Source organism: Physcomitrium patens, chromosome 13 (genome assembly GCF_059467195.1).
Source record: "Physcomitrium patens ecotype Gransden chromosome 13, ASM5946719v1, whole genome shotgun sequence".
NCBI lineage: Eukaryota > Viridiplantae > Streptophyta > Bryopsida > Funariales > Funariaceae > Physcomitrium > Physcomitrium patens.
Window position 1 is genome coordinate 9,052,274 of NC_143422.1, and position 27,796 is coordinate 9,080,069.

General features: G+C 39.1%; 4 protein-coding genes and 1 long non-coding RNA gene across 5 annotated transcripts; 2 read left to right on the forward strand and 3 right to left on the reverse strand.

Moving 5' to 3' along the window:
• The first annotated feature begins 574 nt into the window (after positions 1 to 574).
• Positions 575 to 1,894, forward strand: LOC141046134 (uncharacterized). Its single transcript, XR_012218838.2, has 2 exons — positions 575 to 847; positions 1,100 to 1,894. It is a non-coding gene; the product is annotated as an uncharacterized LOC141046134 (long non-coding RNA).
• Positions 1,895 to 4,567: 2,673 nt separating this feature from the next.
• On the reverse strand, positions 4,568 to 7,980 carry LOC112290441 (mannan endo-1,4-beta-mannosidase 4). Its single transcript, XM_024536659.3, has 5 exons — positions 6,601 to 7,980; positions 6,287 to 6,484; positions 6,043 to 6,165; positions 5,682 to 5,905; positions 4,568 to 5,546 (listed from the first exon to the last, which is right to left on the reverse strand). The coding sequence occupies exons 1-5, from the start codon at positions 7,009 to 7,011 to the stop codon at positions 5,189 to 5,191; spliced, it is 1,314 nt and encodes a 437-aa protein (XP_024392427.1). The 5' UTR covers positions 7,012 to 7,980; the 3' UTR covers positions 4,568 to 5,188.
• A 2,008-nt stretch (positions 7,981 to 9,988) lies between these two features.
• Positions 9,989 to 12,193, reverse strand: LOC112290442 (uncharacterized). Its single transcript, XM_024536661.3, has 6 exons — positions 11,979 to 12,193; positions 11,609 to 11,656; positions 11,176 to 11,262; positions 10,971 to 11,051; positions 10,609 to 10,771; positions 9,989 to 10,293 (listed from the first exon to the last, which is right to left on the reverse strand). The coding sequence occupies exons 1-6, from the start codon at positions 12,138 to 12,140 to the stop codon at positions 10,226 to 10,228; spliced, it is 609 nt and encodes a 202-aa protein (XP_024392429.1). The 5' UTR covers positions 12,141 to 12,193; the 3' UTR covers positions 9,989 to 10,225.
• Positions 12,194 to 13,033: 840 nt separating this feature from the next.
• Positions 13,034 to 14,329, reverse strand: LOC112290443 (uncharacterized). Its single transcript, XM_024536662.3, has 4 exons — positions 14,289 to 14,329; positions 14,038 to 14,141; positions 13,651 to 13,807; positions 13,034 to 13,412 (listed from the first exon to the last, which is right to left on the reverse strand). The coding sequence occupies exons 1-4, from the start codon at positions 14,308 to 14,310 to the stop codon at positions 13,375 to 13,377; spliced, it is 321 nt and encodes a 106-aa protein (XP_024392430.2). The 5' UTR covers positions 14,311 to 14,329; the 3' UTR covers positions 13,034 to 13,374.
• Positions 14,330 to 24,718: 10,389 nt separating this feature from the next.
• On the forward strand, positions 24,719 to 27,588 carry LOC112290260 (uncharacterized). Its single transcript, XM_024536372.3, has 6 exons — positions 24,719 to 24,917; positions 25,035 to 25,208; positions 25,862 to 25,983; positions 26,336 to 26,453; positions 26,571 to 26,781; positions 26,977 to 27,588. Exons 1-6 carry the CDS (start codon positions 24,719 to 24,721, stop codon positions 27,107 to 27,109), a joined length of 957 nt encoding a protein of 318 aa, XP_024392140.2. The 3' UTR covers positions 27,110 to 27,588.
• Positions 27,589 to 27,796: the final 208 nt, after the last annotated feature.

Here is a 27,796-nt window from a genome sequence, read left to right on the forward strand (position 1 = left end):
AAAAAAGTCTTTATATTTGAAATAGAAGGTGATAGGTTCTAACTATTAAACCTTTTGATTGTTTGAAATTAAGAAACTTTGTGTAGTTTGCTTTGTGCTTAAGAAACTTTGCTCAAAATCTCAAAAATTTCCATCACCAAAGACAAATCTTTGTAAAACTTTTATACCAGGACTTTTCAAAGTGAGGTTGTAGTCACAAATGCCCCCTATTTACCACAACAAGTCTAACCAATCAATATCCATTATTTTATTTTATTTTATTTCTATGTCAAATCATTCAGGTAGACCCCATCTACCCCTTAGAAAAAAATAAGATATAAAAAAGAAAAATAAATAAATAAAAACTATAAAAACAAAAATGAAGATATACAAATGACCATGTGATGAATAAATCATGAACAAATAATGTAAGAGACATGAAGAGGGTCTTAAATTCCCACGATCACTGTCCTGCAAAATTTTGTGTAACGGCACACGGTTCCACCAGTGTGGATGTGTACGTGTGGTTTTATATACATAAATATATGTATATAAATATATATATATATATATGTGTGTGTGTGTGTGAGTGTGTATGCACATACACATTATTTGATATAGAGATGTATGCAATTATCAATGCCTTCTGTCGAAATCTTCCCACACGAGGCCTTTCCCATGTGCTCGAGAGCGCCACGAGATGCTGCTTCTGCTTGCCTTTTTCAGCTGCGAGATCGCGCCTTCAAAGTAACCCCCAACGATCACATCTCGACACGGACACCACGACAACACAATACCAACACGCTCGCAACAAACCCACAACAATCCGCACCTGGTGCGCGAACCAGGCGGATTTTCGAGCAGCTTTGTAAGTTCAGCATTCCTGGCAAGCCGTATCAAATTCTTGTTTCTCGTTGCAGTTGGTGGGGGATTGTCGCTAGAATTCTCGGCGGGTTGCGGGACTCAACTGCTGGTCTTACAAATTGCGGATATGTATACGTGTTTTTATTTGTCATGGTCGCTTCAGTGTTTTAGAGTGCTGAGTGTGGTGGTTTTAGGGTTTCGTGTTTCAGTGACCTGGTTGGTGACTTCAATTTTTAATTTGCTATTTTGGTTGTAGACCTCCAGCGAGCAGGAGGACCACCCACTCTAAATGACGAGTAATTGTGTTCCGTGTGTGGAACAGTCCCGTACTGTTGCGTATACAGCTATGGGGCCGGGACAGTGGTCTCTGGAGACATGACCAGTATAGGGGATTTGGTGTCACCCTGGTTGGGTTGTGCAGCTTTGGCAGCCAGAGCGGGTGCAGAGGGCAGCTGAGCATATAAAAACCTGGCCTGCAATGTATCTCTATGACACGTGCAAGCGCTTATCGAGATGCACTCAAGGCTTCGTGGAAGGATATCATGAGGGAGGTTTCGGAAGTGATGGCAGAAAGCTCTCCAGGAGAACCTCCAGGTGGTGGGCTCAGATCCAAGGAGGCAGATAATGTGGGCAGTCAACAAGCCGGTCGCCTCAGGAAAGGAGAAGATGCCATTTTGGAAGATACTAACGTGGGACGGTTCCAAGTTGATTCTGGAGGAAGGAGTTTTTGTAGCCTTGGTTTGCACCCGCTTTGCTAACGCTCCAGAGAAATCTAAATTATGACTGATCTAACAAAAAATAAAAATTAGTATTGTAGAAATTACTACATGCTTCGTTATTTGAAAGAAAGCAAAAGTTGAAATACCGCTTGAATAAGGACAATAATTAGGGTGTTCAACGTATGTAATTAGGTGTTCTATTGGTATGACACAGAAGGTTCTATTTTAAAGCTCTTGAAATGGAAAAGCGCACACATCATTTCCGTGCCGTGATTTTAGAGTGTGTTTAAAAAATTAATAAGATTTCTGATCATTTTAATCCTTGGTTGAAATGCTGAAATTGATACCGAGACGTGAGGATTATACAGATGAACACACAGGGGCATATCTTTTGACGGATTTTTTCACAGCCACTTGAGTGATATGAACTTCTCTGTGTCGGTAACTCTACCCATGATCGCTTTAAACATGCTTCCGCAGCACGCTGATGAAACTTCACTGAAGAATTTCTGTGAGTAGGCATTGTGAGACGAATGGGCATTTACTGTACAGTAGAGCTCCGGCAAAGGAGCCTTCAGACCACGACAGAGCATTAACAAGTTCTGGAGAGGTCTGGCAACATGCTACAGCTCATGTGTGGAATTTTCAGGCCTTGAATGCAGCTACAAGTACGCACAACTTGCAGCTGCAGACTGGCATTTGACTAATCTCAAAATAATATATTTGACTTACCATAGATCTTCTTATGCCTTGAAAGCCCTCGCAAATGATTTCGTGAGTTACAGAGTTACGCACTGGAAGCTGCACAAACTCATGCGACGTGTGTGGACATGCATTGGAATGCTACTAAACCAATTTACCAATGAAACTGTGGAGTTTACCTTCAATGGAGAATAATTCAGCGTGTTCACAAAGAGGAAGTTAATAAAGAAGTCTGGAGTTGGATGATGCAAATTCCAGGTGGGGTCTTAGTTTTTAAGTATTGTCAGAGTACTTGGGCAGCTCTCTCACCTGCAGTGCTATTCTCTGGGAGTCACATGAATTCGACTCTTATGCCTCTGTACGTTTGGAGAGGGTTGCAATTTCTTGGTTTCATATGCTGGGAGCAGATCCCTCGTTGCTGTCTAGTTCTCCAGCTCTCCTAGCCAGGAGGGAAGTTGATGTTGGCGGTTCAATGGTAGGCTGTTCTCAGGCATCTTCCTGTTGGGATGAGAGAGATCATGCCCTAGTTTTGGAACATACAGCCCAATAGCGAATTAGTTCCACTGATATTGAAGTGCTTCATTCGCACTTGTTCAGGATGCATCCGGATTCTGAACATGTGTTCCTCCTTACAGCTCCGATCGGGTGCTAGAACCAGTACCTTCTGAGAGTAAAAGCCTAGCTTTCTTAAAGTCGTATGACCCAAGGTCTGAAAGGAACGGTCATCTCTGAGATGGCTGTGTTGGGGCTTAAAACATGAGGCTGGGTGATAGTTGAACATAGTGATGTGAGGAGCCGCCTGCCCGTTCACTGAGATTGAATTTGAGTTTACGCAAATCGGCAACTCTATTTTGCTGTGTGATTGTTAATTTCCTTTGGTAGCCGATATTTGCAGATCATCAGCGTTTTTTCACTACCTTTCACTGTTAGTGAGGTGGATACTGACTTATCTTCAGTTTCAAGATGTCTACTAAAGTCCACGACGGGGACGATGAGACGTTTGATGAGGTTGATAAAATTCTGGAGACAGCTAAGGCCGGACTTCAAGCGAAACGAAGCTTGGAGAGGAAGTCCAGACGCAACATCAATCTGTCCGACATTCCAGAAAACTACACGCACGTTCCTGCGTCCAGCAAGAAAAGCGACCACCTCAACCCCTCAAGGTCTCCCATAAGAGTAGAAACACCACCGCCCCCACAACCACCACCACCAAAACTGCAACAACCTGTAGAAGCTAGCAGGGAGCACTTCAAGGCGCAGCAGAGGAGTTTGGTTCATACCGCTTTGAGATGGTTCCGGAATCGCTACATGGGTTGCGTAAGTGCTGTAGACGGAAAATGTGAAATGCACGGTTGCTGTGTTGTGACATCAGCAGTCTGTGCTCCTTCAAAAGCAGCTAGTCGTCGCTGGCGTCCATGATCACCGTCACCAACGTCATTGGCATGATTCCTTCTGGTTTCTTTCCAGCGTACCGTGTTCTCACCTCATGAACACTCTGTCTTTACTTTCAAGAGAGTGTTGACATCCAGAAGGGAATCGTACGAGATTACGACCTGCATCACAATTGTTTACGCAGTATCTCAACTTTTCTGACCAGCGTTTCCAACAACATTGGCTTTGAGAAGAAGAATGGCTTTGCTTGGTGAGTTAGCTATGCACAATTGAACTGCTGCTCCGAACAAGAGTTTCTCTTATACAACAAGGGAACGATGTCATGGGAGTTGAAAATATTGATTGGATATGACGGTAGGCTTTACTCAGATGCTTTGTTTAGTGGAATTCCTGCAAACAGGGCCTTTTCTGAGATTATCAAAGCCTTCTTCGATATATGCTCCGAGAATGTCCATCAGACCCAGAAATAGTTCATACTGCCGATGCAGCACATCAGTTCGTCTTCTTGACATGAATAAAGAGATCAGATGTTCCACCTTGATTTATTTCTAATTCTTATTGTGGACTTGAACCAAATGTTTACTTTTGATTCTGGACAATCTTACCCCGGAGTATAAGGATGCATGTCGTACGCAATAAAGTATTCGTAACTTAAGTTTGACGGCAAATTCTTGCCTTCAATTGATGTGGAAAACTCACAGGTCCTGAATGAGGCAATTACAGAGCTGTTTGCTGGAGAAAATTCGTGTTATTTAGCACGATAACCTCGTCAATTAAGAACTTTCTAAGAACCCGAACACAACATCAGTGATTCAACAAGATCTCCATGTATGGACAGGCTTGTTTTGTGCATTCATCGCTTAGATTCAGACATTTGCTCTCACCCCAAAAAAGTGCACATAACTCACAGATGTGTGAATCCTCAAACAAACTTGTTCAAATTCATTGAAGATTTAGTACAACGCATACGAATATATTGCGACAAACATTACTCTTCAAAAAAATTCTCCAGGTGAACGAAGACCTAACCCATCCAGTTCTAGTCACGTACAACTCTTTCACACTCTTCCCTCAAAATGTCAATTACATTCAACTCTCCTGCGATTCTACGAGTTCCGTAGAGAAGCTGACATAAATCATAGTATCACTAATTACAGGCAGCTTCACTCAGGCGAAACCTCAAGAAGGAGATGGGCAGAGAGCGGTTCGGAGCTCACTGTTCAACCTTTCATCCATCTGGGTATCATGAAACTACGAAACGTATGAATTCCCTATCTGCATACTCTTGGTGTAACGTAGAGATGGCGCAACTTAGTCTGAGCCATAACCGATTACTTGTGGCGAAAACAAGAGTCAAAATCTAACAAAACTTAGTAAAAACAATGCAGAGATCCAATCTTGAGAGATGAGCTGAGTAAAGTGTAATCTTCTGCTATTCCACGGCTGTCTGCGAGCGGAATGTTTTCGACAGCAGTGTACTTCCATCCTAGAAGCAAGATATCTGGGACTGCGGCCACGGATTGGAACATTGCTCACCACAGATTTGACAACCGGGAAGCTTGCATGCGCATGAGAGACGCCACGGCTGGGCTCTCATTCAGAACCATTGCGTAGCCATCTTGAAGCGACGATTTGAGGGCCTTGGGTACAAATTGCCAGACCAGTGCGCCTGCGGCAGGGCCTCCGTCTCTTGCAGATGCATAGACGGCGTTGAACATGTCAGTCATCGCGGTGATTCGCACACTCTCGCTGTAGCCTGGCGTGCGGTCCGACTTACCAAATTCGGCGAACAAAACCGGCATCCCTAACCTGTATTTGGCGTCATTGATGTGGGTCCTTACCCACGAGGCCATGAAAGCTCTCTTCTGATCTTCTGAGTGGTTGGGGATCCTAAACATTTATGTAAATTGCACAACCTGTGAGTAAGATGACCTCAGGTCATGGCAAGCGATTCATTGACGCTAAACCTTCAGACCGCTTTGAACGAAAACTTCCATTCGATACAGAGGAGCTCAGCGTGCTTACCAGTTATCAGGATAGGAGTGCACAGTCGTGAAATCAACATTGTCGGGCTGGCTATTGAGGATGAAGTCGGTTCCAAATCGAGCGGCATAAGTAGCTGGGTTGGCGCTCTGTGAGGAGACAGAGTTCGGAGACACAACGGAGCTGTAGAAGCCCTCCAGTCCAACCTCTAGCAGATGCTTTTTGTCCAGAGACTTCACGTAAGCAGCCATTTCCCGTATCCATTGCTGCAAGCTATGCACAGAAATTCAGAATCCGCACCCCACTGATCTCTTGTGCAGTATGAAACTAGGAAATGAGAGACCATGGACCCTGCCGATGATGACCTCAGGGGAATACTTTGAAAACTATTACATTTACCCACCTGCAAAGAATACCCACTAGGATTCGACTCGCAGCGGGGCTCGTTCATTAGCTCCCAAGCGAAAATTGCAGGTTCGTCTCGGTAAGCTACTCCCGTGATTGTGTTGACCCTCGTTAGCACTGTCTGCATCCGCAGAAAAGGGAAACAAGCCTCATCACGTTAAAAAACGTCTGATCATTTGCAAACGATTCTGCAGGTCGAACTCCGATACCCTGAGGAAATCAGATGAGCGAGGAATGCATACCTTCACATGGTTCTGGTACCATCCACGCATAGTTGCGTCTGTGTAGAAATCGTCAGCTTTAGCATTCCATTTTCCAGCATATCGTTGTGCCCATGATGCGTACTGAGGTCGTCCACCGTAGTCGGCGTAATTGTTCACAAGGCTCAGAATCAACCGGATTCCAAGCTTTTTGGCCACTGACACCGTATAATCGAGTCCCTATGAATGTAACAACGGTCATATAAGAGACAGTTCAAATTGTGGACGATTCAATCAAGAGGGGGGGAGTAATTTTGAACGTGACATGAATGAGTTGCAAAGATGGTTCGCACTACCTGAAACACGGCTTCGTTGTAAACACCTGGTCGCACTTGGAGGTAGTGCTGATCGCTGTCGCCGTCTGCAAATGCCCATGTACGAACAACTGTGACACCGACACTGGCTGATTCTTGGAGAATGTCGTTCACAAGATGTTTAGAATCGGGCATTGATGCTCGAGTCATCAAATAGTAGAGATTGACACCGTTCACGAACAATGACTTCCCGTTCAACACAAATCTCTGGCCGCTTGTTTGTACAAAACTGGACCCCACAAGCTTCGTGCTCGCAAACACGGAATCCTGGAGCTGTCGAGCTGCATGGCAGAAGTTCCACGAAGACGTAAGGAGGAGAAAAGCCACGAGAGAGTGGTAGAGCTTGACAGGTAGATAAGTTCCCATGGCTGCTTTGTTTGTCGCAGTAACCATCGATTAGGATCCAAACCAGCGACCAACTTTCACGAGATTCGTGACAAGCGTGGTGCTCAACCACCGAGTGCAACAATTTTGCCGTAGGAGACGATTTCTTACCAAACGTTCACCGAGCCATCTATTACTCAATTCTGATTGCTCCAGACCTGACAAAGAGATTCTATTCGTAATGTTGCAACCTTCGATTCAACTACAAGTATGTCCCTGTGATGTGCACAACTGATACAATCCGGACGCCAAGGGACTCTCGCATCAAGTCATGAGAACATAAAAGAATCCACTGTGATGAGTTCAGCTTGAGGAGCCTATAGTCCCTGTGAATCGCATGAACACATGCGGGGGCATCTGCTGCACTGATACGATGGAGTGATGAGGTCAAGGAAAGAGGGGTATCATCAAACTATATAGTCGTAGGAAATGTGCGGACGATTCGAAGGTAAGTTGTCATCTCGTCAGGTTATTTTAGCGGGTCACGAGTCATCTCCCGAAAATCTGGTCACTGATCGGCGACGTCCCTTGGTCGACTTGTAATGACAACCCATTTTCCTGCAGACGATTTGGTTTTAGCCTGGCAGGGTGATGTTAGGCTCGCATTAACTAGAATCATCTCGGTAACTCGTCATTAGGTTCAGGTTATGGATCTTCCTACTTCACAATAGTTTGTACTCAAACCCACAGCAGCCGAAGGGCGGTAAACATTACCAATGTCCGTTTGTTTTTTTGACGCAACTAAGGAATTATCGTAATAAGAAACGAGGAATTGGCTGGAGGTTGCATTCGTCCCTGCTTCATCGTGGTCTCTTGAAATTGTTAAAATGAGTTAAACTCATCTGCAAACACATTACCTGATATTCATGATTCAATTATTCATGTTTTGTATCCGTCAATGTCAAGAATATGTTCTGGTTATCAGGTGGCGGAGTTCGTTGAGAATTCTCCGTTAAATCCTCCAGCCGAAAGTTTTCAGGGCCGAAAGAGCAAACTTCATGCGAGGTGCTTCAACTGGAACCAAAATGGCAAACTACCGCCGCAAGAATGAGGTCCCCACCACAGCATGTAACTTGATGGAGAAATCTTACTGCGCAGCGCGCTGAGTCACAAAATGAGGTGAAAACTGTGGGGAATGAGAGGTGATTTGTGAGCTGTAGATACAAGGTTGAGCTAGAATACCCTCAGGACAACATAGGACGTGAGATTCAGGTTGCAGGGTTTAAATCGAGCGGCGCCCCCACTTGACGTCGACGGCGGAATTTACGCGCATGGATTCAAATCAAACCTCCTACTCATGATGAAACGTACATACTTCCACATCATGCATCTGCAGAGCATTGCGGCGTAATTTCACGTTATTTTTTTCAAATAAATTTTTTTATTTTTTGATATTCTCTACATTTGTATATCAGGACCTCTTCGAATGTCAGTGTGCTTGAGACCGAGAACCGCACTATTTCTTGCGTATCATATGGGTATTACTGCGTTGCTTCCGTGCCTTTGTTTGCTTGCTTCAAATGTGATTTTACTGTTCAGCACATCGTAATAAGTTACCGAAATTGAGTTCGAGATGCAAAGAACGGGAAGAATGTAACCCTAGCCGTCGTACACATGTGTCAGCTATTATTTCTTTGCGCGTGTGTAGTTAGGGATTTTGTAAGCTTTCGAGGGATACTCCGTGGAAGCAAAGTAATCCTTGTGGGGTAGATGCGTTCGCTTGAATAAAATTGAATCAGCCGTGTTCTGATCTCATTCTGACGATTCCACATTCGAGTGAGAATCAGTTTGTGATTTCGGAGTGCCATAGCCCACGTCACAGCGGACGGCGCAGTTTTAGCTTCTGGAGTAACTCTCAATTTCGGTCACAACGTTGTACCTGATAGTTTTGAATGGAATCCTAGCACGAAAATGAAGAGTGCAGAAGTTTAATTATCAATTAATTAATTTTTTTATTTGTGACAATCACAGACTTGCCAAGCGATTCCAAGCCTAATTGCAACGTTATTTTATTTTTTCCATACATTCAGAACGAATGATCTGACAAGTACATACATCGGTCACCGAAAGTCAAGCGTTTTCACGTTGTGATTCAGTTGGTCGACGTTCTTAATCGGCACAGAAGTCGCGTGATTTCTCGGCTGCTGTGTGTAGACCATGCGCATACTGACTCATGATGAGGGAAGTTGCTTTCTGAGAACAAACTTGACGAGAGCTTGGTTTCCAGAGCTGCTGCTTTCGCAGCGGCCTTCATCACATTCACGCCTCGCCTTCTGGAGCGACGAAGAAACTCAGTATGGGAAACCATCGATTTAGCCTCATGTGAACCATAGAACATAGTCGTTAGCTCATGATCGTTGTACTGTCTTGCATCCTCCACACACGATAACACACTTGTTTCATGCATCTGTCTTGCTTGGCAATGCTTACATTGCATTCTACGAACAGGTCTACGATAACGACATTTCGTGTGATATTTTCTCGTGGCATGCCTTCAATTGTGGTGCGCACTGCACAAGTATAAAATCTATCATGAGGAATTGCTCGCTTTCAGTACGAGATCAACGCAGCAATTTGTTATTTTGTGCGTTCTCGATCTGCCCAGTTGGATAGATGTAACTAAAATTGTAACCCAATGCTGGTATCAATCTGGTTTTAGACTTAAGGGTGAATCAAAGCCATATTGCCCTACTTCCATGCATAGATAGCACTCACTGCTTTGGTGTCAGAATCTGCTGTCAAAACCCCGATTTCGTTGAAATGAGATTTCACATCCGACTCCCTAACTGAAGATCTTGCAGCACGTAGTTTTTGAGTTGTTCGTCAACAATGAGAATCAGATGAGAGGGATTCCGTGTGCCGCTGATTCCACTGAAATTTGATAAGTCTTTAACAGCAGATATCACACATGCTACTGAATAAAAAGCAGACGCTAGATACATCCTTGCCATTTCGTGTTCGTGTTCCCTAGGGATAGAGCACTAAGTGATGGAATCATTTAATTTTGATAAGTGAAGCTCTTTGAATGCAGTGCACGAACAATACTCATACAAGCCTCAAATAGTTTCTTTTTCTTTTTCTCATCATTCAAAGATGCCGATTGGAATTTTACTTGCCTGAAAGTAAATCGATTCTATGCCTTTCACGGTAGCGAATGAGATGGATCCTCTAAGACCATCTCCTTCTGCAAGACTGCAACTGTGCTAAAGCTTGAAAGAGAATTTCACTCCTTCAGCCACGGAGTCATGTGTTGTTCCCACTCGATGAGCTCATCTTGGTCGAACCAAAGCCCTGCAATTCCCAAAATCACATCAACTATCAGGTCAACGAAGACAGGCAAGTGCAAGAGGATAGAGTCATGTACACAAAAATAGACAAATACGCTGCAAACCATCATGAACGTAAAAGCACACACAATGTAGGTCATAGATTGGGTGGATTGTCAATCTTTGCATTTCAATATTTAGACAATCATCACATCTTAAAGATCTTTTTGAATAGTATGTAAGTTTCGATTAGTGCGAATTTTCGGAAGTATTTTAGCCAACTCTGATAAATTTTGCTTAGTGTGGTGATTGCTGAAGAGGCATTGAAGAATAAACTCACCAAGCTCCCGGAGACCATTCTCAGGGCTGTCACTTCCGTGGACAACATTCCTTCCTACTTCGATACCTAAGTCACCACGGATGGTGCCTGGCTCAGCGTTCAAAGGATTGGTTGCGCCGATCAATTTCCGTGCCGACGCCACCACTCCAGGCCCTTCCAAAGCCTGCAAACCCATTCGGTGGACAGCACACACGTGATGAGCCAAGTCCACACACACATTTAGTCTTTGAGGAAGATTATGAACTGTTGACTCCACAACAGTTAAAACCAATCCATTAAAGCCAACGACAGAGAGTCGACCTTCATTTAGGTCACACTTGCATTAAGAAAGCAAATTGGAGATATAGAAAATGAAATCATACGATGCAGACAACAGGGCCTGAGATGATGTAGTCAACGAGCTTTCCATAGAATGGCTTCTCCTTCAATTCTCCGTAGTGCTCCTGCAAACCACCAAGAGAATTGAGATACGATTCTTTCTTCACATTATATCATTGTAATCGACTTTCCGTCTTCATCACCATTAAATTCACGTGACCAGTAATTGTGCCGGAATGAAATGCTCACCTCTGCAAGTTCTTTCGGGGTTTTGAAGAGCTTGAGTCCAATGAGTTGAAAGCCCTTCCGTTCAAACCTCGAGATAATTTCGCCAACCTGCCAGAAACAGTACAAGAGAAAATTCAGTGGATTCCTATCACATTGAATCCATTCTTGCGAACTTGAAATTGAGAACTTCGGTATTCAACCACTTGTAAGTCACCCCTAGTGTGGTACACTAATCTTTGTACAAATTCAATGCACAGCTTGTCGTTAAGGCACTCTTTCCTTAATCATCATTCGTCACAGAGAAAGAGCTATTAATCCAACCCACAAAATGAATGTTCAGGAAATTGCTTATCCTTTCACCCCACTATTACCCATTGTGCGAATGTCCATACCCACTGAAATCTTTTCGAAGCTTTGGAAATAACAAGAAGAAAACAAGCAGAGAGTGTATTACATGGCCGCGTTGTACACCGTCTGGCTTGACCATCACATAGCTCCTTTCCTGCAGCATTATCATCTTCACCGTAAGAGAGCACTCTCACATATTCTGTGGCTCAGTAGCACGTGCAAACAAAACCTTATCCTAAAGGACTTAGGGATTTCACACTTACTTGACTGCCCGATTCTTTGATTCTAGGAACACAATGCATATAGAGAGAATTAGCTATCCAACCACACCTGAGCTCACCTCAATGGCGCCGAAATGTGACAGAGACTTGTCAGCCGCAACTGTAAGACACTAAGGTTAGGCTTGGGAAAGCAATCTAGAACCCGCTAATACAATTTGATAAGAAGCCCTCAGAGTTTAAAGAGAATTAGAGTACTTGGGTTGCATTGACGCGAAGGGGCCGAACCACGGGCCTGCGGAGAGACGCGGCAGCAGTGCAACGGGCGGAGAGCTGGCACCGCCCAGCATTGAAGAACGTGGAGCTCCGGATCGAATCGACCCTAAATTGTGAAGGGTTTGCGGTCGCCATCGTTGCCATGACTCTCCACTGCTCCTCTTCCCCGCGATAGCTCACTGCACTTCAGCTGCTGCTCTCGTTGTTATCAAGAGGTGGCTAACCCAGATGAGGGAGTAATGCACATCGAGGGGCCGCGTCTCCTGACACCACGAATTGGATGACAATAACGATAACGAAGAGGAGAAGGATGAGTAGGCAACGACCCTGCCGCATCTAGACTCCCGGTAAGATTCTGGTTCAAATCCCATTTAGATCCCACGCCGAGCCTCATTATTTCATTATGTGCTCCTCTTCTTACCGGTGTGCAAGATCCTGCAGCGAGGTAAATCGATGTTAGGTGGCTTGAAATATGCCACTGCCCATGTAGGTTGCCACTCATTGAAAAGATTCTAGGTGTAACGAATGCACTCCTCCGAACCTTGCCCATTGGAATCAACTCCACGCTCGCAAATTAGTAAACTTTGTCTGAGGCGTCTCGTTCAAGCCCATATTCTCCAAGCGCGAAGATTGATACAATCGAGCTTGCGATATCACTTTCTGGCTTACCGCACACAAAGTTACCTCCGAATGGACAAAGATGTCTTCCAAGCACTAGCTCAAGGAAGGAGGCGTCGCAAGGATTCTTGAATCGGAGACCATGATTAGAGAAAAATTCGACTTGTGGTAGCATTCTAAAGACGGCGCTGTGGAGGAGTACCGTACTACCTTGATCAAGTCAAGAGCCTTGTGTATGATATTGTCGAATCACAAGAGCTGGCATTCCAGCGTATGCAGCTGGATCAGAGGCTTCCAGGGAATGATGTTAACAGGAGTGAACTGTTCCTCACGCAACATACTGAGAAAATGATTTTCAACTCGGCCTCGTAATCCAGACGAGAACATCTACAGAACCAGAGTTCACAATACTACGGGTGTTCAACTTAATGCAGAGACATTCATTGCCATTGCTGGAGGGGAGAAAAGCATGAATGTTCTTATGCCGAAGCAAAATGGGCGTAGCATGCACAAAACTATATGTAGTTACAGATGCATAATCAAGGGAAATACGTATAAACCAGCAGGGTCCGCCAAGACGAATCCTGCAGCAACGCATCCGAGGGCTTCAAATCTAATGATATAAAACCCTACCAAAATATACTAACTGATTGTAATTAACAGGCTAAAGAAACTGGGTATCAGAACAACAGATAGTCTGTTTTCTTAGGGCTTTTAATTATCACGGATGTTTCTTCTTTGTGTGTGTGTGTTTGAAAAATTATCCTGCACAGCAAGACCCGCAAGGACTAGGCGCACCTGCAAGAACCAACAAAGAAAAAGTTAAGGGCAATCTGCACTCACAAATGTATACTCGCAAACGCAACACCCTCAGAAAATAGTTCAGTCAGTTGCGACTGCAACCTAGCAATCCTGAAGTCCAGCATGTAAACTCTCCACGCATCTATGACGACTATAGAAACTGCAGTGTCCTCATACACTCGCAGTGGTTCAATCAAGACTTAGTCACCAGAAAATTTAGGGCTTCGAAGCATACTGTGATCAACACCGCGAACGGAATCCAAGCCACGGGGTCTTCGTGGACCATATCCTCCACCTCCACCAGATCCTCCAGGGCCTCCCGGTCCAGAACCACCGCCGAAGGAATTTCCCCCGCTAGCCGGTCTTTTACCGTAGGATCGGTGCGCGTCCAACTGTGGTCTCGTACAAATGCACGAATTGCGTTAAAATGCGAGACACGTACATACTGAAGATAAAAATGAACAGAACACATTTGTGCACATATCTCCATCGTCTGCACAATCACTACTAAAACAGACCACCAATTGTACATCAACAACGTTCAATTCCCAACAAATCATTAATCACTCAATTACCGACAAATGTTCAATTCTAAGCTTCAGTGGTGAGAAAAAACCCTAACCGAGAACATGGTGCTGAAAAAAGATATTATGAGAGCGATGAGAGCAGAAAACATTTCAGGAATGATACTCAATCTCCATGGTGATCTTCTGGCACGAACTTCCCCTGCAAAGTGAAACCCCAAAAGTTACTGGAAATATTGCAAGCGACCTCCCAAACCAGTTTCATCGCGTACAAAAGGCCGTTCACAACCCGAATTTAGAACTATATCGAACCAGATTCACAAAAATAAAAAAACAGGATCTGACAAACCTGATTGAACGTAGCCTGCCATCGTTGCCTTCCGCAACACCACGAACAAACTGCACACACTTGCTTGAGGCGGGGGATACAAAGGAACTTCCGAAACGAATCGGGGCCCATCCGTCCACATAACTCGTCATCATTCGTCGTCGTCCGTCCGTCCGTCCGTCCACGTTCATCAAGGCCATGCACGGTAATAGAGCACACCGTCACCGGATCCGTGGAGTGACAATTCACGAATCAGTGCAGCGTTGAAATTTCTGTGGATTTCACTGCAGGGCAGATATCGAAGCTATATCTAAGAATTTCGAAGTTTAACTGATCCATGATAGGTGTAGATGTACAAAGCATGTACAATTCTGTGCAGAATGAGCTCCAAATATTTTACTTTCTACTTTCGAGCAGTGAGATTGTTTTACTTTTTGTTGAGAATGTTTAGAAAGACACAAGAGTAGTAGTAAGTAATACACTCACACACAAGAGAGTTTCTAAGGAGAGAGATAGAGCTTCACCCAAAAAATCTATTGATCTAGTTGTGTCATGTATACAAGAGGAGAAGGGAAGAGGATAAACAGTTCCTCTCCACTACATTCCAAATACTATAGCTATAGTATTTACTATAGACTATAGTAAATATTATGGAGAGTGCCAGTTACATTTAATACTCTCAACACTCTTCCTCGCTCATCATAATATTTACATAATATAAAATTTGTATAGAATTATGATCTATATTTTTTTGTAATCTTGTAAGATCAACAATTATTGCTTCATTAAAACCTTATCTAAGAAAACCTTATTGTATTTAAAGGCAAAACCATAGATGAAGGAAAAAGAGTACAACATTATTTTCTTTAATTATTTAAAGAGTTCATTAATTTTTTTATTTAAGAAAAGCAAGTCGTTGTATACCAATGTCAAAAGTGAATCAATGATGGTTGCACAATAGGAGAGCTTTGGTGAAGAGATCGGCAAGGTTATTTGCAAATTCAATTTTCTTAATTATAAGTGCTTGATCAGTAATCAAGTCATGAATATAACTAAAATACTTTAGATCAATATGCTTTGTCCTATTACCTTTAATGAAACCAACTTGCATTTGTGCAATATAAGCACTATTGTCTTCATGTAATATAAATGGAGAATCATCATATGAAAATCCACAAGTTGTTTGAATGAATTTATCAATTGATCGCAACCAAATACATTCTCGAGATGCTTCATGTAAGGCAATAATTTCTACATGGTTGGATGAACTTGCAGTTATTGTTTGTTTCACTGATTTCATTAATATTGGAGTTTCTATCTTAAAAATACATAACTTGTTTGAGATTTAGCTATTATAGTATCAGATTTATATCCCCCATCACAATATCCAACCAATTTTGGATATGTAGATTGTATGTAGTATAATCCCAAGTCTTCAATACCTTTTAAATAACATAATAAATATTTGATGTCATTCTAATGTCATAGTGTTGGACGTGCACTATGTCTTGTAAGAACACTAACTACAAATGCAATATTTGGTCTTGTAGATGTAGCCAAATATACAAGTGTTCCAACCGCTGTAAGGTATGGATATTGATCTTCCAATATTTCCTCCTCCTTCTCACATGGACGGTATGGATCACGACCATCACGACCACGTCCAACCATTAGTATGGACAATGGATAAGTATCAATCATATTGAATCTTCGCAAGATTCGTCTAATATATATTAGATGATAGAGAAAAATGCTACCATCCATGAGATGCATAATCTGAAGACTAATGCAGAAAGTTATTTTTTCTAGCATTTTCATCTCAAATTTATATATAAGTAGGTTAGTAGCTACAATATATGCAGATGTAGTACCCACTAGATTAAGATCATCAACATATACAACAATGATCACAAAACGAGTTTTATCTCATTTAATAAACAAACAAGAGATTAGTGGATCACTTACAAACTTATGTGTAATTAAATAATCTCGAAGACGTTGATACCACATGCATCCTAATTGTTTTAAACCATATAAGGCCTTATATAATTTAATACCACAATATTGACTTGGAGCAGGTCCATTTGGAGTTCCTATTTCTAAACTAGGTAGAACTTTCATATAAATATTTGCATCAAGAAAACCATAAAGATTTGCAATTACTACATCCATCAAATGCATCTCAAGGGTGACATGAACTGCTATTCCAATAATATATCGAAATGTAATTGAATCCATGATTGGAGAATATGTGGATTTATAAATAATGCCAAATCGTTGAGTAAATCCTTAAGCAATAAGACAAGCTTTATAGTGGGTTATTTGGCCTTGAGCATTTTTCTTGCATATTAATACCATCTTAAATCCCACTAGGCAAGATATAAGAGTGTCTAGAATTGGACCAAAGACTTTCTTCTTACGTAAAGAGACATACTCTTCTTGAATAGCAGTTTTTTATTTTGACCAATCTAAGCAATGCATCGCCTCATTAATGGTTTGAGGTTTAAGATCGTCTTCCTTGCAAGAAAGGGCTTCTATAATCATACATGCAAATGATTCATCTACTGTAATAGATGGTCTATTCCAAATATCATCTATAGCACAATACAAAATAGATATTTTTTTACTCAATTTTTTCTTATTTCTTCTAATTCCAAGATTCTTTTTCACATGAATTGAAGGTACATTATGTATGGATATATCATCATGAATTCGTGGTCTTGCAAGATGAGCGATAATTTCTTGAGAAATAATACCAAGATTAGTCAATATTATAGCTTTTTTTTTACGTGGTTACTTATCTGATCCACAAGTTCTTTTAGTTATTGTTGTTATAACTTGAGGTATTGTAGTCAATGGCACTGCAATCTAAGTAGGTGCATTCTGAGCCTCATTAATAAGAACTCTTGTAATTCTAGGTACATCATTGAAGCTATCAAGTGTTTCATCTGCGATCCATTTTAGATGCAAAATCTTAGCGACTTCAATTTCTACTAAAGATGTTCTAGGATCAAGATTCATTGTAATCATTTCCGATGCTTCAAATAAAAGTACTTTATTTCTTTTTTGATTGGATATTCCTCCTTGAAGAGATGGAAATATATTTTCTTCAAAATGGCAATTTTACAAACATGCATATAATAATGTATCAGTTGATAGATCAATAATACAAATAATGTTTGGTGAATCAAAACCAACATATATGTCTTCTTGTTGATGAGATTGAATGGTACACCATTGAGGTTCTGGTACTAGAATCCAAGCACGGCAACCAAATACTTGTAAGTGAAATATATTTGGAATACGACCCGAAATAAGCTCATGTGGTGAAACAATTTCAAGAGAAGAATGGTGGAGGCATATTAATATTATAGCATATAAGACTACATGATCTCATATAGATGAAAGAAATTTACGTGAAGGAAGAGTGGCTGGGTAATAAGTTGTATACGCTTTATAAATGACTCTGTAAGTCCATTTTGAGCATATTCATATAGAGCACAATATGTCAATTCAATTCCTATTGCAATACAATAGTCTTCAAAAGACTTTGATGCAAATTTTTTTATATTATCCATACGTAATTTTTTTATAGGATAATCAAGAAAATGTGCCTAAAAACAAATAATCATAGATATAAGATTGGCAAACACCATGTTTCAAGTTGATAATAATGAAACATGTGATTGTTTACATGATGCATCAACAAGGACCAAAAAATAATGAAATGGTCCCGATATTGGATTAATAGGACTACAAATATCACCATGCAATCTTTCAAGCACTGGTGGTAATTCTTGTGGGAGTTTTCAAATTGAAGGCCGAGTAATTATCTTACCTTGCACACATGCCCAACATAATTCCATAGAGTCTACATCCGCAGGCTTTAAATTATACTCAGTTATACATAGAATGATCTTTCTAAATAATGTAGAGTGTGGATGTCTCAATCATCCATGCCAGAGAGAAGCACGACTCTCTGTGATAGATGATAAAAAATTAAATATAATGGGAGGCCGAATCGCAATTCGGTATAAACTATTTTCTGTAGCAAAAGCTTTTTCAACAACTTTATGATTCTTCATAAGAACCAAAACCTCTTTTCAATTTAAAATGGCGGTGAAGAGGTGATAACTATTAATACGCACATCTCGGTAGTTGATCAAACTCCGAGGTGTTGAAGGTAGAAACATCACATGTTTATATTTTATGATGAAATCCGCAGGTAATTTTACCATCATAGTGTCCTCTTGGAAACAAAACAGATTTGCTCCAGCCATAGTCATCATATTTTTAGTTTTCTAAGTTAAAGATTTTTCAATAAAAAATCATCTATCCCGCAAGATAGTATGTCTTTTTGCAAAATCAATGAGCATATCATTTGATTCATCATTAGAGGTTTTGTCATTCATATAAGCCTATAAGTCATCAGCACCAATTGAATCCATCGATGCATCCATAGTATGAACTTCATGAGTCTCAGCTCGTAGTTTCTTATTTTTTTGGAATATTTTAATAAAATATTTTAAAGTACACCATGCATGTGGTAAATATCCAATCATTTTATATTTATAGTAAGAATACATCTCTCATTTTTGTTTTCTACTATAATTAATAGTAAAATATTTATTCTTTCTATATAGATAGAAACGGTCATAACTATGACTACCTTGATATTTATGAAGGTAGTCATAGATAAACGTTTCTCATGTTTATATAATTTTTTCTTAGACTTTGAAATATTAAGTGCATGAGATTCTGGAACTGTCGTTCCAATAGGATGAGCTTCCGCATTGTATTGGAATATGTCATTTTGCTTCTCTATAAGAAGTAGATAGGATATGAGATCAGAATGTCACTGAAATTTCATGTTCATGTATTATTGTGCAAGTAGAGCAGATACAAGAAGAAATATAGAGAGGGTTTTTTCAATCATTTCTTCTTCAGAGATGCTTTATCAACATAATCGTAATTGTGAGACAATACTATACATTTCCCTATTGAATGCATTTAAATTTGAAAAATCCAAGACACGTAAATGTTTCCAATTATGACGTGAACGTGGAAGGAAAATGGTCTTTTGATGATCAAATCTGGATTTAAGATTCTTCCAAAGTTCTAGAAAATCTTCCATTTCCAAATATTGATATTGTAATGCAAGTACAAAATGATGATGAAAGAAAAGAAGTGCTTTCCAACGAATAGCAAGAAGAATAGAAATACTTATTATAGAAGATTCTTTAAACATAATAGCATCTGAGAGTTGTAGTATAAATAAATTTATTTTTGCTATTTTTGTCCATAATAGATAATTATTTTCATTCAAATTCAATAGTGGAAATAAAAGAGCTTGAAAATGTTGGGATACATTGGTAATAGTTGGAACCATAATAGAAGCAGTTGAAGATGTTGAAGCATTCATTATAAATAAATCTATAAAGAAAATACAAGATCAAGTAAAAAAATTGAGTAAAATATACCTTAAAATATAAAGTCAAATAAAATGATAAAATTGAACTTGAAAATCAAAAATATTAATTATTTTATTTTTATTTTTATTTTTTTAAAATAAGGTTGTGGATTGTGGTAGCAGAGCAGTAGTAGAACGACGGCGGCAAGCAATGGCAGCAGTGGTAGGACAACAGGCAATAGCGACAATAGGGCGACATGGTAGCAACAGTGGCAAGGTGGCAAGATCAATGGTCAGTGGTGGGGTCAGCAATTATTTGGCGACAATTTTGCAAATCTTTAGCGATAGGCATGGAGCGCAACAGGGAGGCTGGGCTGAAGCAAGTATTTTAGGCAAGTATTCTAAGCAAGCAGGGCAGAAAGTAGAACAAGTGCTCTAAGAAAGTAGCTAATATGTGAGGGGCCAGCATAAAGTGCAGCAAGATCATGAGTCAGACAAGGAGCAAGAGTAACAACAGGTTTGAAGAATTAAATCTAGAGCAAAAAAAATTGTGATAGTGTGTAGAAGAGTTGTATTGATAACGTGTTGAGAATGTTTAGAAAGATACAAGAGTAGTAGTAAGTAATACACTGACACACAAGAAAGTTTCTAAGGAGAGAAATAGAGCTTCACCCAAAAAATATATTGATCTAATTGTGTCACGTATACAAGAGGAGAAGAGGAGAGGATAAACAGTTCTTCTCCACTATATTCTAAATATTGTAGCTATAGTAATACTGTAGACTACAATAAATATTATGGAGAGTGTCGGCTACATTTAATGCTCTCAACACTTTTAAAGTCTTTTTATGAATTCCAAGTTCATGTTTATATCTTTACAATTGATTTTGAAGATAATTATCTTCTCCAAATGTTAACATTAGTTGTGAGGCACAATATTTTTATATTTTTTTGAGTCATTTTTTATTCTAATTTTATAACTCGAGTTTTATTATTTTTAATTTTTATTTTTATTTATGACAAGAAATTTTTTATTTTTTAAAATTCTAATTATTATATTTAGATTTCTTATATAAATTAAAGATTCATTTCTTATATCTATTTTTGGTAGTGGTAGAATTTATTTTTGATCATAGTTGAATCTATTTTTTATATTTTAAAGTGTTATTTTAATTTTTTGGATTAAAAAGATTTGTTGTGTTTTCATGCTCACAAGAGTGGAATTAGTTTTATATTTTTTGACTAAATCTATAAAAAATAATAATAATAAAATCATGGCTATTTACTTGTGCCTTACTTATGGCAAATTATGTCTCTTTGTTGCTTCCTACATTTGGAGCGACTATAATAATTAAAATTGTATTTCTTATATTTTACCTTGAAAAGTAATAAATTGTAAAATTTGTATTATTAGACTATCTTAGAATCCTCATCATTTTTTTCTTTTGGCAATGTTCTTAATCTCTTTAAATAAATAATTTAGATGTCAATTGTAGTTAATTATTTTGTATACATATCTCACATTTCTTTGTGAATAGTTTAATGGTAAATTTTTCTTTTTAAAATGACATGATATATAAAAAATAGATACACATTTTAAATTTTTATGCAATATAAAAAAAGTAAACTATATATATATATATATATATATATATATATCTACATATATATAATCGTCATAAAATAGATTTGTATGAATTCAATTTATTTGTGTTTGTGTATGTATATATGTATGTATATATGTATATATGTATATATATATATATATATATATAGTTTTCCAGTTTTGAAACAAGACCATTAGTTAATTAATAGAAGCAAAATTTAATTAATAACATCTTAACTAATTAATATACTAGTATGTATGTAAATATAAATAATGGATTAAAAATAATTTACTATATATATTAATAAGTTCTAATAAAAAGAGGATGTTAAATAACTAGCAAATGAGAAGGAAAATTTAGAAAACAAAAAAATTCAATAATGGTTCTTAAAGTTGGATATTAGATTGATAATTATCACACAAACTATTGCAATTTTTAGATAGTTGATTAGTTGAATTGTAAGTTGGCTACAACCAAACTTCTAAAATTTAATGGTTACATGCATTTAAAATTTTAAAAATTGTAACTCTTAAATTGGTAGTTTGGTGTCATCAAAATATTTAAAACAAAATAAATCAAAAGTTTCAAAGATTTTTTTCAGAAAATATGGATTGTAACAACACTGCACAAAAAAACAGATTTAACATGTTTTCTATTCATAATAGATAAATAAATTTTTTTCTTTATATATACATACATGGGTATAAAAATATCTCTAGATGATGGTTTAGTGATATTTAAAATCCTTTAAGTAGTTAATTTTAATATTAATTTCACCCTTAATTTCTTTCAAATCTCTATTTCTGATATCAAAAAAGTAACCAACCATGTATGATTTAGAAGTTATGACTCTTATCATGCATGCATTAAAAATTATAAAAATATAAAAAAATATAAAAAAATTAGAAAACTCCCAAGCTTAAAAATATCAAAAGATAAATATATTCTGTAAAATTTTATATTATATTCAATATTAATATAATATTTATTTTATTTTATTTTATTTAATGCCGGGATTCAATGCACTTTTCTTGAATGCACTTTTTTCTTATACATTTCAATGCCCCATTCAATGCACTTTCTTTTTTATTATTTTATTATTATTATTATTATTATTATTTTGTTTTGATTTGTTTTAAATCAAGCGTGGTCAGGTTTTTATAGTTGGGATTCAAATTGCCAACCTTTTTGGAACAGTTTTAAAACTCTTCAATATAACCTTGCAATCATTTAATAATTAAGGATCTTTGCAGACCTCAATAATTATAATTTTAAATACACATGTATGCATATATAAATATATATATATATATATATTCTTTAAATAGTTGAATTTTGCGGAAAAAAATTATAAAAAGTAAATGATTGGACAAACACCAACTTAGATCTCAAGCTTCATTATTAGTATCAACAGTGCAAAAGACTTTTTTCCAATTTTTAATTCTTCTTTTTAACCTAGACAGAATATCATTCATATATTCCTGCTTAAAGGCCGAAATCAAACCATCTCTAAAAAATTTGAGTAGTTCTAGAAATGATGTTCATAAACTTTGGAAAATTCCTTCATCAATTTGGTTATGCAAAATGAAAAATATTTGTAGTGTTTATAATAGTACTTGCTAACTCTTATCTACAAGAGAAAAAGAAAAGAAAAAAGAAAGAAAAAAAAAAGAAAAAAGAAAGAGGAAAATAAAAACAAAACCAAAAAAAAAAAAAAAAAAAAAAAAAACGTTTTTATTTTTATTTTTTAACCTAGAGTTCAAGTGTAAAGAGGAATTGTGAATAGGTAGGATGCTTGTTTGTATGGGATGGAACCACAATAACTCTCTTTGTTTCTTTCTCTTTGTCTTTAATGATGAATTCCACTCAACAACCTAGTTAAACATTTTCTCTTTATAACAAATGAAAGACAAGAAAAACTCAAATACAGCCAAAAGAAGATAATAAATATATATAGAAATACCAAATACATAAAATTTCAATGCGTTTTATTTGTAATGTTATCTATCCATGAACTTCAAAAAGTTAAAACCTATGTATAATCCTTTTAACACAAACACACACTTACTTTTATATATATATACCCATTTCTGCCACAGTAATTATTCTCAAAGTATTTCAATGCGTAGCTGTTCTGAACTGCAAGAGGGACTTCCATGGATGAGTGAGTAGATCAACCAAACTGAATGAACCCCACAAATGGAGTTTTTCTTCTTCTTCTTCCCTAAAAGCCATCAATGGTTGCTGGAAATTGTGTTTTTTTTTTTTTTTTTTTTTTTTTTTTGTCGGTGAGAGTCTGCCTCATCATCCATCGTGTGCTTCTTCTTCTGCTTATTGCTTTTGTGGTGTCAGTTTTGTTGCAGAGCCACGTTTGAAGCGCCAGTGCAGATTCACTTGGTAGAGGATCCCTTCTTCAGTGAAATTCAGAAACTTTTGATCTTAATGGAGTTTGTGAGGGTTTTCACGTGTTTAAGGTAGCCAATCCATTTCTGATAGCTTAAACATTTTAGAATATATTTATATGTGTAAAAATGGAAAACATATCTCCATGTAGGGAAATAGAAATCAGGACCATTCCAAGTGATTTCACACAATTCAGCCCAAAAATAGAATTCACATAAATGTTTTAGCTGAAGATTCTGTTCAATCCATTTCCAACATATAGGCCAAACTAATTTTGACTAGTGGTAGATTACAAAATTGAGAATCCAACTTTTACAAAATTAAGAAGTGTGGCACCTAATTGTGTTATCATTCCACTCCAACCAATCAACAACTGCCACCTATATCAGAAAACTCCCACTCCATCTTGTGACACTTTTTTGTGATAAAAAATGTTGTTAATTTAACCAGTCCTTGACCTATTTCTAATCACAACTTAACATCATTTTAACCAACCCTTGACCTATTTCTGATCAACAAATGTCACACCTAGTCAACAACAAGTCATTGAACTAACAAAAATATTCCATCCTATAGGCTGGAAATAGGAGGGTGGTCAACAATGGGTTGGCTAACTTATTTGCTTTGAAATAACACCACCATTACCATTGCCTAGGAAAATGTGTTGTTGCTTACATACAACTTTCTAATTAACCTGATTATAAATGTATATAATTAGACTGTGTATAGAGAAAAAATGGGTGATCCGACATTGCTACTTGCACTCCAAAATTAAAAAAATAAAAAGGAGAAGATAAGATGTGAAAGATACATGTAAAGGTGTGTGTATATACATACATAAAACATAGTAAATATACACTACGTTTACACTATTAGCATTCTACACTATACTCAAAGAGAGAGACAGTTTTTTGGCTCGCAGCAATACAAGGACAGCAAAGTCTTGTTGAAAAGCACGGTCAAGGGTCGAGAGTTATGAGGACCTATGGCCGTTCCATCCCCAAGACCGAGCCTCTAATGAGTCCGCATTGATGACGCGGTGTGAACGGAACCCAAGCGAGGGATTAATGGTCGGATCGGACGGTGAACCCCTTTCACACCGCTGTCCCCAAAAAGGCCTAGAACGGCTAGCGCTGGTGTCAGCAGCCACTGCCACGCCCCGCGGGGCGAGAACAGCCTCGTGTTTCGAGGGAAAAGGTTGCACCTTTGGCCAACCCAGAACTCCGGCAGGTGAGAACATCATAAAAGTGGGGCACCCGCATCGCTTCCCCTCTCCCCGTTCGCTGCCATCGTCGGATCTGAGGCCGCTGCGATGAGTTTTATGGGGAATCCTCGTGGGGACTGGAGGGTATTTAAAACCATCCACGGCCGGAAAGATTAAATCCCGTCTTGGTTTGGTTTGGTTTGGGTCTTGGATTGTAGCAGCCACACTGCCTTCCTCAATCTACTACATTGCTGGAGCAAAACCCACAGTCTACAACCAAGTTTCGCAGCCAATTTTGTCTCGTAAGGAGGATTACGGTGCGAGTCGCTGCTCTTCGTGGAATTGATTGTGATGCATATCTGCCTTTGTTGAGTTTGTTCGGTGTTCGATGATGTGCGTGCGCTTTTTTGTGTCGTGGTGTGTTTCGGGAGCGCGCGAGACGACTGCGCGGTGAAGCGCTGCATCCCTTTCCGTGTTTTTTTTTTTTTGTTTTGTTTTGTTTTCTTCTCCTTGTTATTGTCGAGTGTCGTATGCGACGGTGGTTTTTGCTCGGTTTGTTGAAGGTCCATCGTTTGAGAGGAATTCTATGATTAGTGTCTGGCTGTGTGTTCGAGTTTTTTGCTACCATTTTGAGGTCTGTATTGTGAGCAGTGTTATTTCCAGAGCATGAGTTGTCTAGTAATTGTATTGTTTAAGTTCAATTCTGGAGGATTTAATACGCCCCGCATAATTTTCTGTCTGCGTGGGTTTGTTTACGTCCTTGTTTTCAATCTGCATCTGAGGTCTAACTCATGTTTTTTTTCCTTCACGAATATTTCGCTTCATGAGTCCTTTCTAGACCGTTTTGGAGAGGATGGTGAGTGGGAGAATGAGAATGCCATCTTGTGCTGGCTTTGTTGCTGTTTTATTTAGATATCAGAGGCCTCAGAGCTAATCTCCATTTCGTTTTCGGTTGGATTTGTGTATGCAGTCATGAGTACCGAGAAAGGCTCAAGGGCTGTTGCAGATGCGCTCAAGGACATTGAGGTGGAAAAGATCCGCGGTCCTGGAGATTCTCAAAATGTGAAGTTGAGTTCCTTCTGGGAGGATCAGGTATTTTCAGTCTCCTTTTTTCACGTTACCTACTCGTTGTTTTTTGCCCCCGATTCTCAACTACACTTAAGAGTACACGCCATTACTGCAATGTATATAACAAAATTGCAGAATGTTCAGATTCTCGTGTCGAGTTAAAGAGTGTTTTTTATATCTCGTTACGCCGATGGAAATCAGGGTTTGATGTTTACGCCTGACATCGTGTAAGAAGAGAGCTGCATCATTTGTAATATTCTGAGATAGATTTTGTTTTTGTTTTTTTTGTTTTTTTTGTTTTTTTGATTTTTTTTAACGGATTTCGAATTGATATGAGACCAACTCAATAGTGCCGTGATAATCTTGCCATCATCAGCCCGTGGTGTTGCACGTACTTCGAAGATTCGGGTGTCAGCTTTGTCGAGGCCAGTCTGTTGAAATGGCGAAAATGCTTTCTCAACTGGAGGCTAACAACGTCCGCGTTGTGGGCATCGGTAAGTTCCTCAATTCCATTACTATCACACCTCTGATCACTTCACGAAGAAATAGAGAGACATGTTCTACGTTGACATCTCAATCTTTACATCGACACTCATTGTTGTTGCGCGCAGGTCTCGAGAAGTTTGGCCTGGAGGAATTTGAAGAGAATAATTACTGGAAAAGCGAGTTGTACATTGACAACGAGAAGAAGATACACAAAGCCCTGGCGCTCACGAAGGTGGGATGGGTTGGAACATTCATGATGCTATTCGCGAATAAATCCGTCAAGGAGGCTGCTCAGAAAACCAAGGACACGCCTGGTAACTTCCAAGGCGACGGCAGGTGCGTGATCAAACTCGCACTGTTCCTATTGAACATGAAACTTTGCCCTCCCTAAACAGCAATCTGAGTTCATACTTGTGCTCCGAGCAAAATGTCACATGTGCGCACAGGAGTGAAATGATTCATTTGCGTTGATATGAAAAAAACTCGCTGCTCGTTTTCTTCGAAGTTGATAGAAGTGTGTCGCCTTTGCAGGCAATTGGGAGCAACTTTTGTGATGGCCAAGGGAGGAGAGCTGTTGCTCGACCACCGCCAAAAGGACTTCGGTGATCAGCCTACGAACGCTGAGATCCTCACCGCTCTTGGTTTGGATCCAAACCAAGCTTAGTAGCAAGCTTGTTTTCTGAATCGTACTTTGTTTTACTCCGGCAAATCCAGGGCTGAAGCTCGATCATGTCTTCTAAGCGCATTGCAAGTCTGGATTCGAATCTGAGAACCGCAATACCCAAGCCAATTGTATAACACTTGTGTCGATGGAAATATATATACATATCCAAATCCCTCTTCTAAGATACCAAGCGATGTCTTATTTTTGGACCACGTACTCTTCCCTTCCTGTTTACACGTCAAAGACCCAAACGCTTCAAAGCCACTTGAGTCGATGCTACTCTCTGATGCATAGATTGGGGATAGTTCAGAGCTCCTACGACAAGTGGGTGGTGCTTAAGCGGTTATTATCACCAGCCCATGTCCACATGCTTTTGACGTGTATAGAGCAGAGATCTGTCCGGATTTGTTTTCCTGTCTGAACTCATGTGACGCCACCGTTTCTAAAATTCCACACCTGCTTGGTGCTCATTCACTTCACTGCTTCAAGTGTCATCTTCACCGTGAATCCTTCACAACTTGCCGTTTTCTGCGCATGTGTTGCCGATGAAATTGTAGCACACTTGACTTTCTGAGCTGGTCACGTCCATTTATTGCGTGTATAGGATAAAAATCGACAAGGTTGCTGCTTGAATCTACACGATGTTTGGTGGAGAGTATGTGAGTGGGAGTGTGCAGATACCCACTG

Excerpts from the sequence above, each read along its gene's own strand:
- LOC112290442 (XM_024536661.3), bottom strand. The coding sequence starts at position 12,140 with ATGGCAACGATGGCGACCGCAAACCCTTCACAATTTAGGGTCGATTCG. Across the intron at positions 11,052-11,175 it reads CCCCGAAAGAACTTGCAGAG|GAGCACTACGGAGAATTGAA; the intron begins GTGAGCATTTCA and ends GGTGGTTTGCAG. Across the intron at positions 10,772-10,970 it reads CAGGCCCTGTTGTCTGCATC|GCTTTGGAAGGGCCTGGAGT; the intron begins GTATGATTTCAT and ends ATGGGTTTGCAG.
- LOC112290441 (XM_024536659.3), bottom strand. The coding sequence starts at position 7,011 with ATGGTTACTGCGACAAACAAAGCAGCCATGGGAACTTATCTACCTGTC. Across the intron at positions 6,485-6,600 it reads ACAACGAAGCCGTGTTTCAG|GGACTCGATTATACGGTGTC; the intron begins GTAGTGCGAACC and ends TTACATTCATAG. Across the intron at positions 6,166-6,286 it reads GGTACCAGAACCATGTGAAG|ACAGTGCTAACGAGGGTCAA; the intron begins GTATGCATTCCT and ends CTGCGGATGCAG.
- LOC112290443 (XM_024536662.3), bottom strand. The coding sequence starts at position 14,310 with ATGGCAGGCTACGTTCAATCAG. Across the intron at positions 14,142-14,288 it reads GGCAGGCTACGTTCAATCAG|GGGAAGTTCGTGCCAGAAGA; the intron begins GTTTGTCAGATC and ends TTCACTTTGCAG. Across the intron at positions 13,413-13,650 it reads CGTTCGCGGTGTTGATCACA|GTGCGCCTAGTCCTTGCGGG; the intron begins GTATGCTTCGAA and ends TGGTTCTTGCAG.
- LOC112290260 (XM_024536372.3), top strand. The coding sequence starts at position 24,719 with ATGACGCGGTGTGAACGGAACCCAAGCGAGGGATTAATGGTCGGATCG. Across the intron at positions 26,454-26,570 it reads CGTCCGCGTTGTGGGCATCG|GTCTCGAGAAGTTTGGCCTG; the intron begins GTAAGTTCCTCA and ends TGTTGCGCGCAG. Across the intron at positions 26,782-26,976 it reads AACTTCCAAGGCGACGGCAG|GCAATTGGGAGCAACTTTTG; the intron begins GTGCGTGATCAA and ends TCGCCTTTGCAG.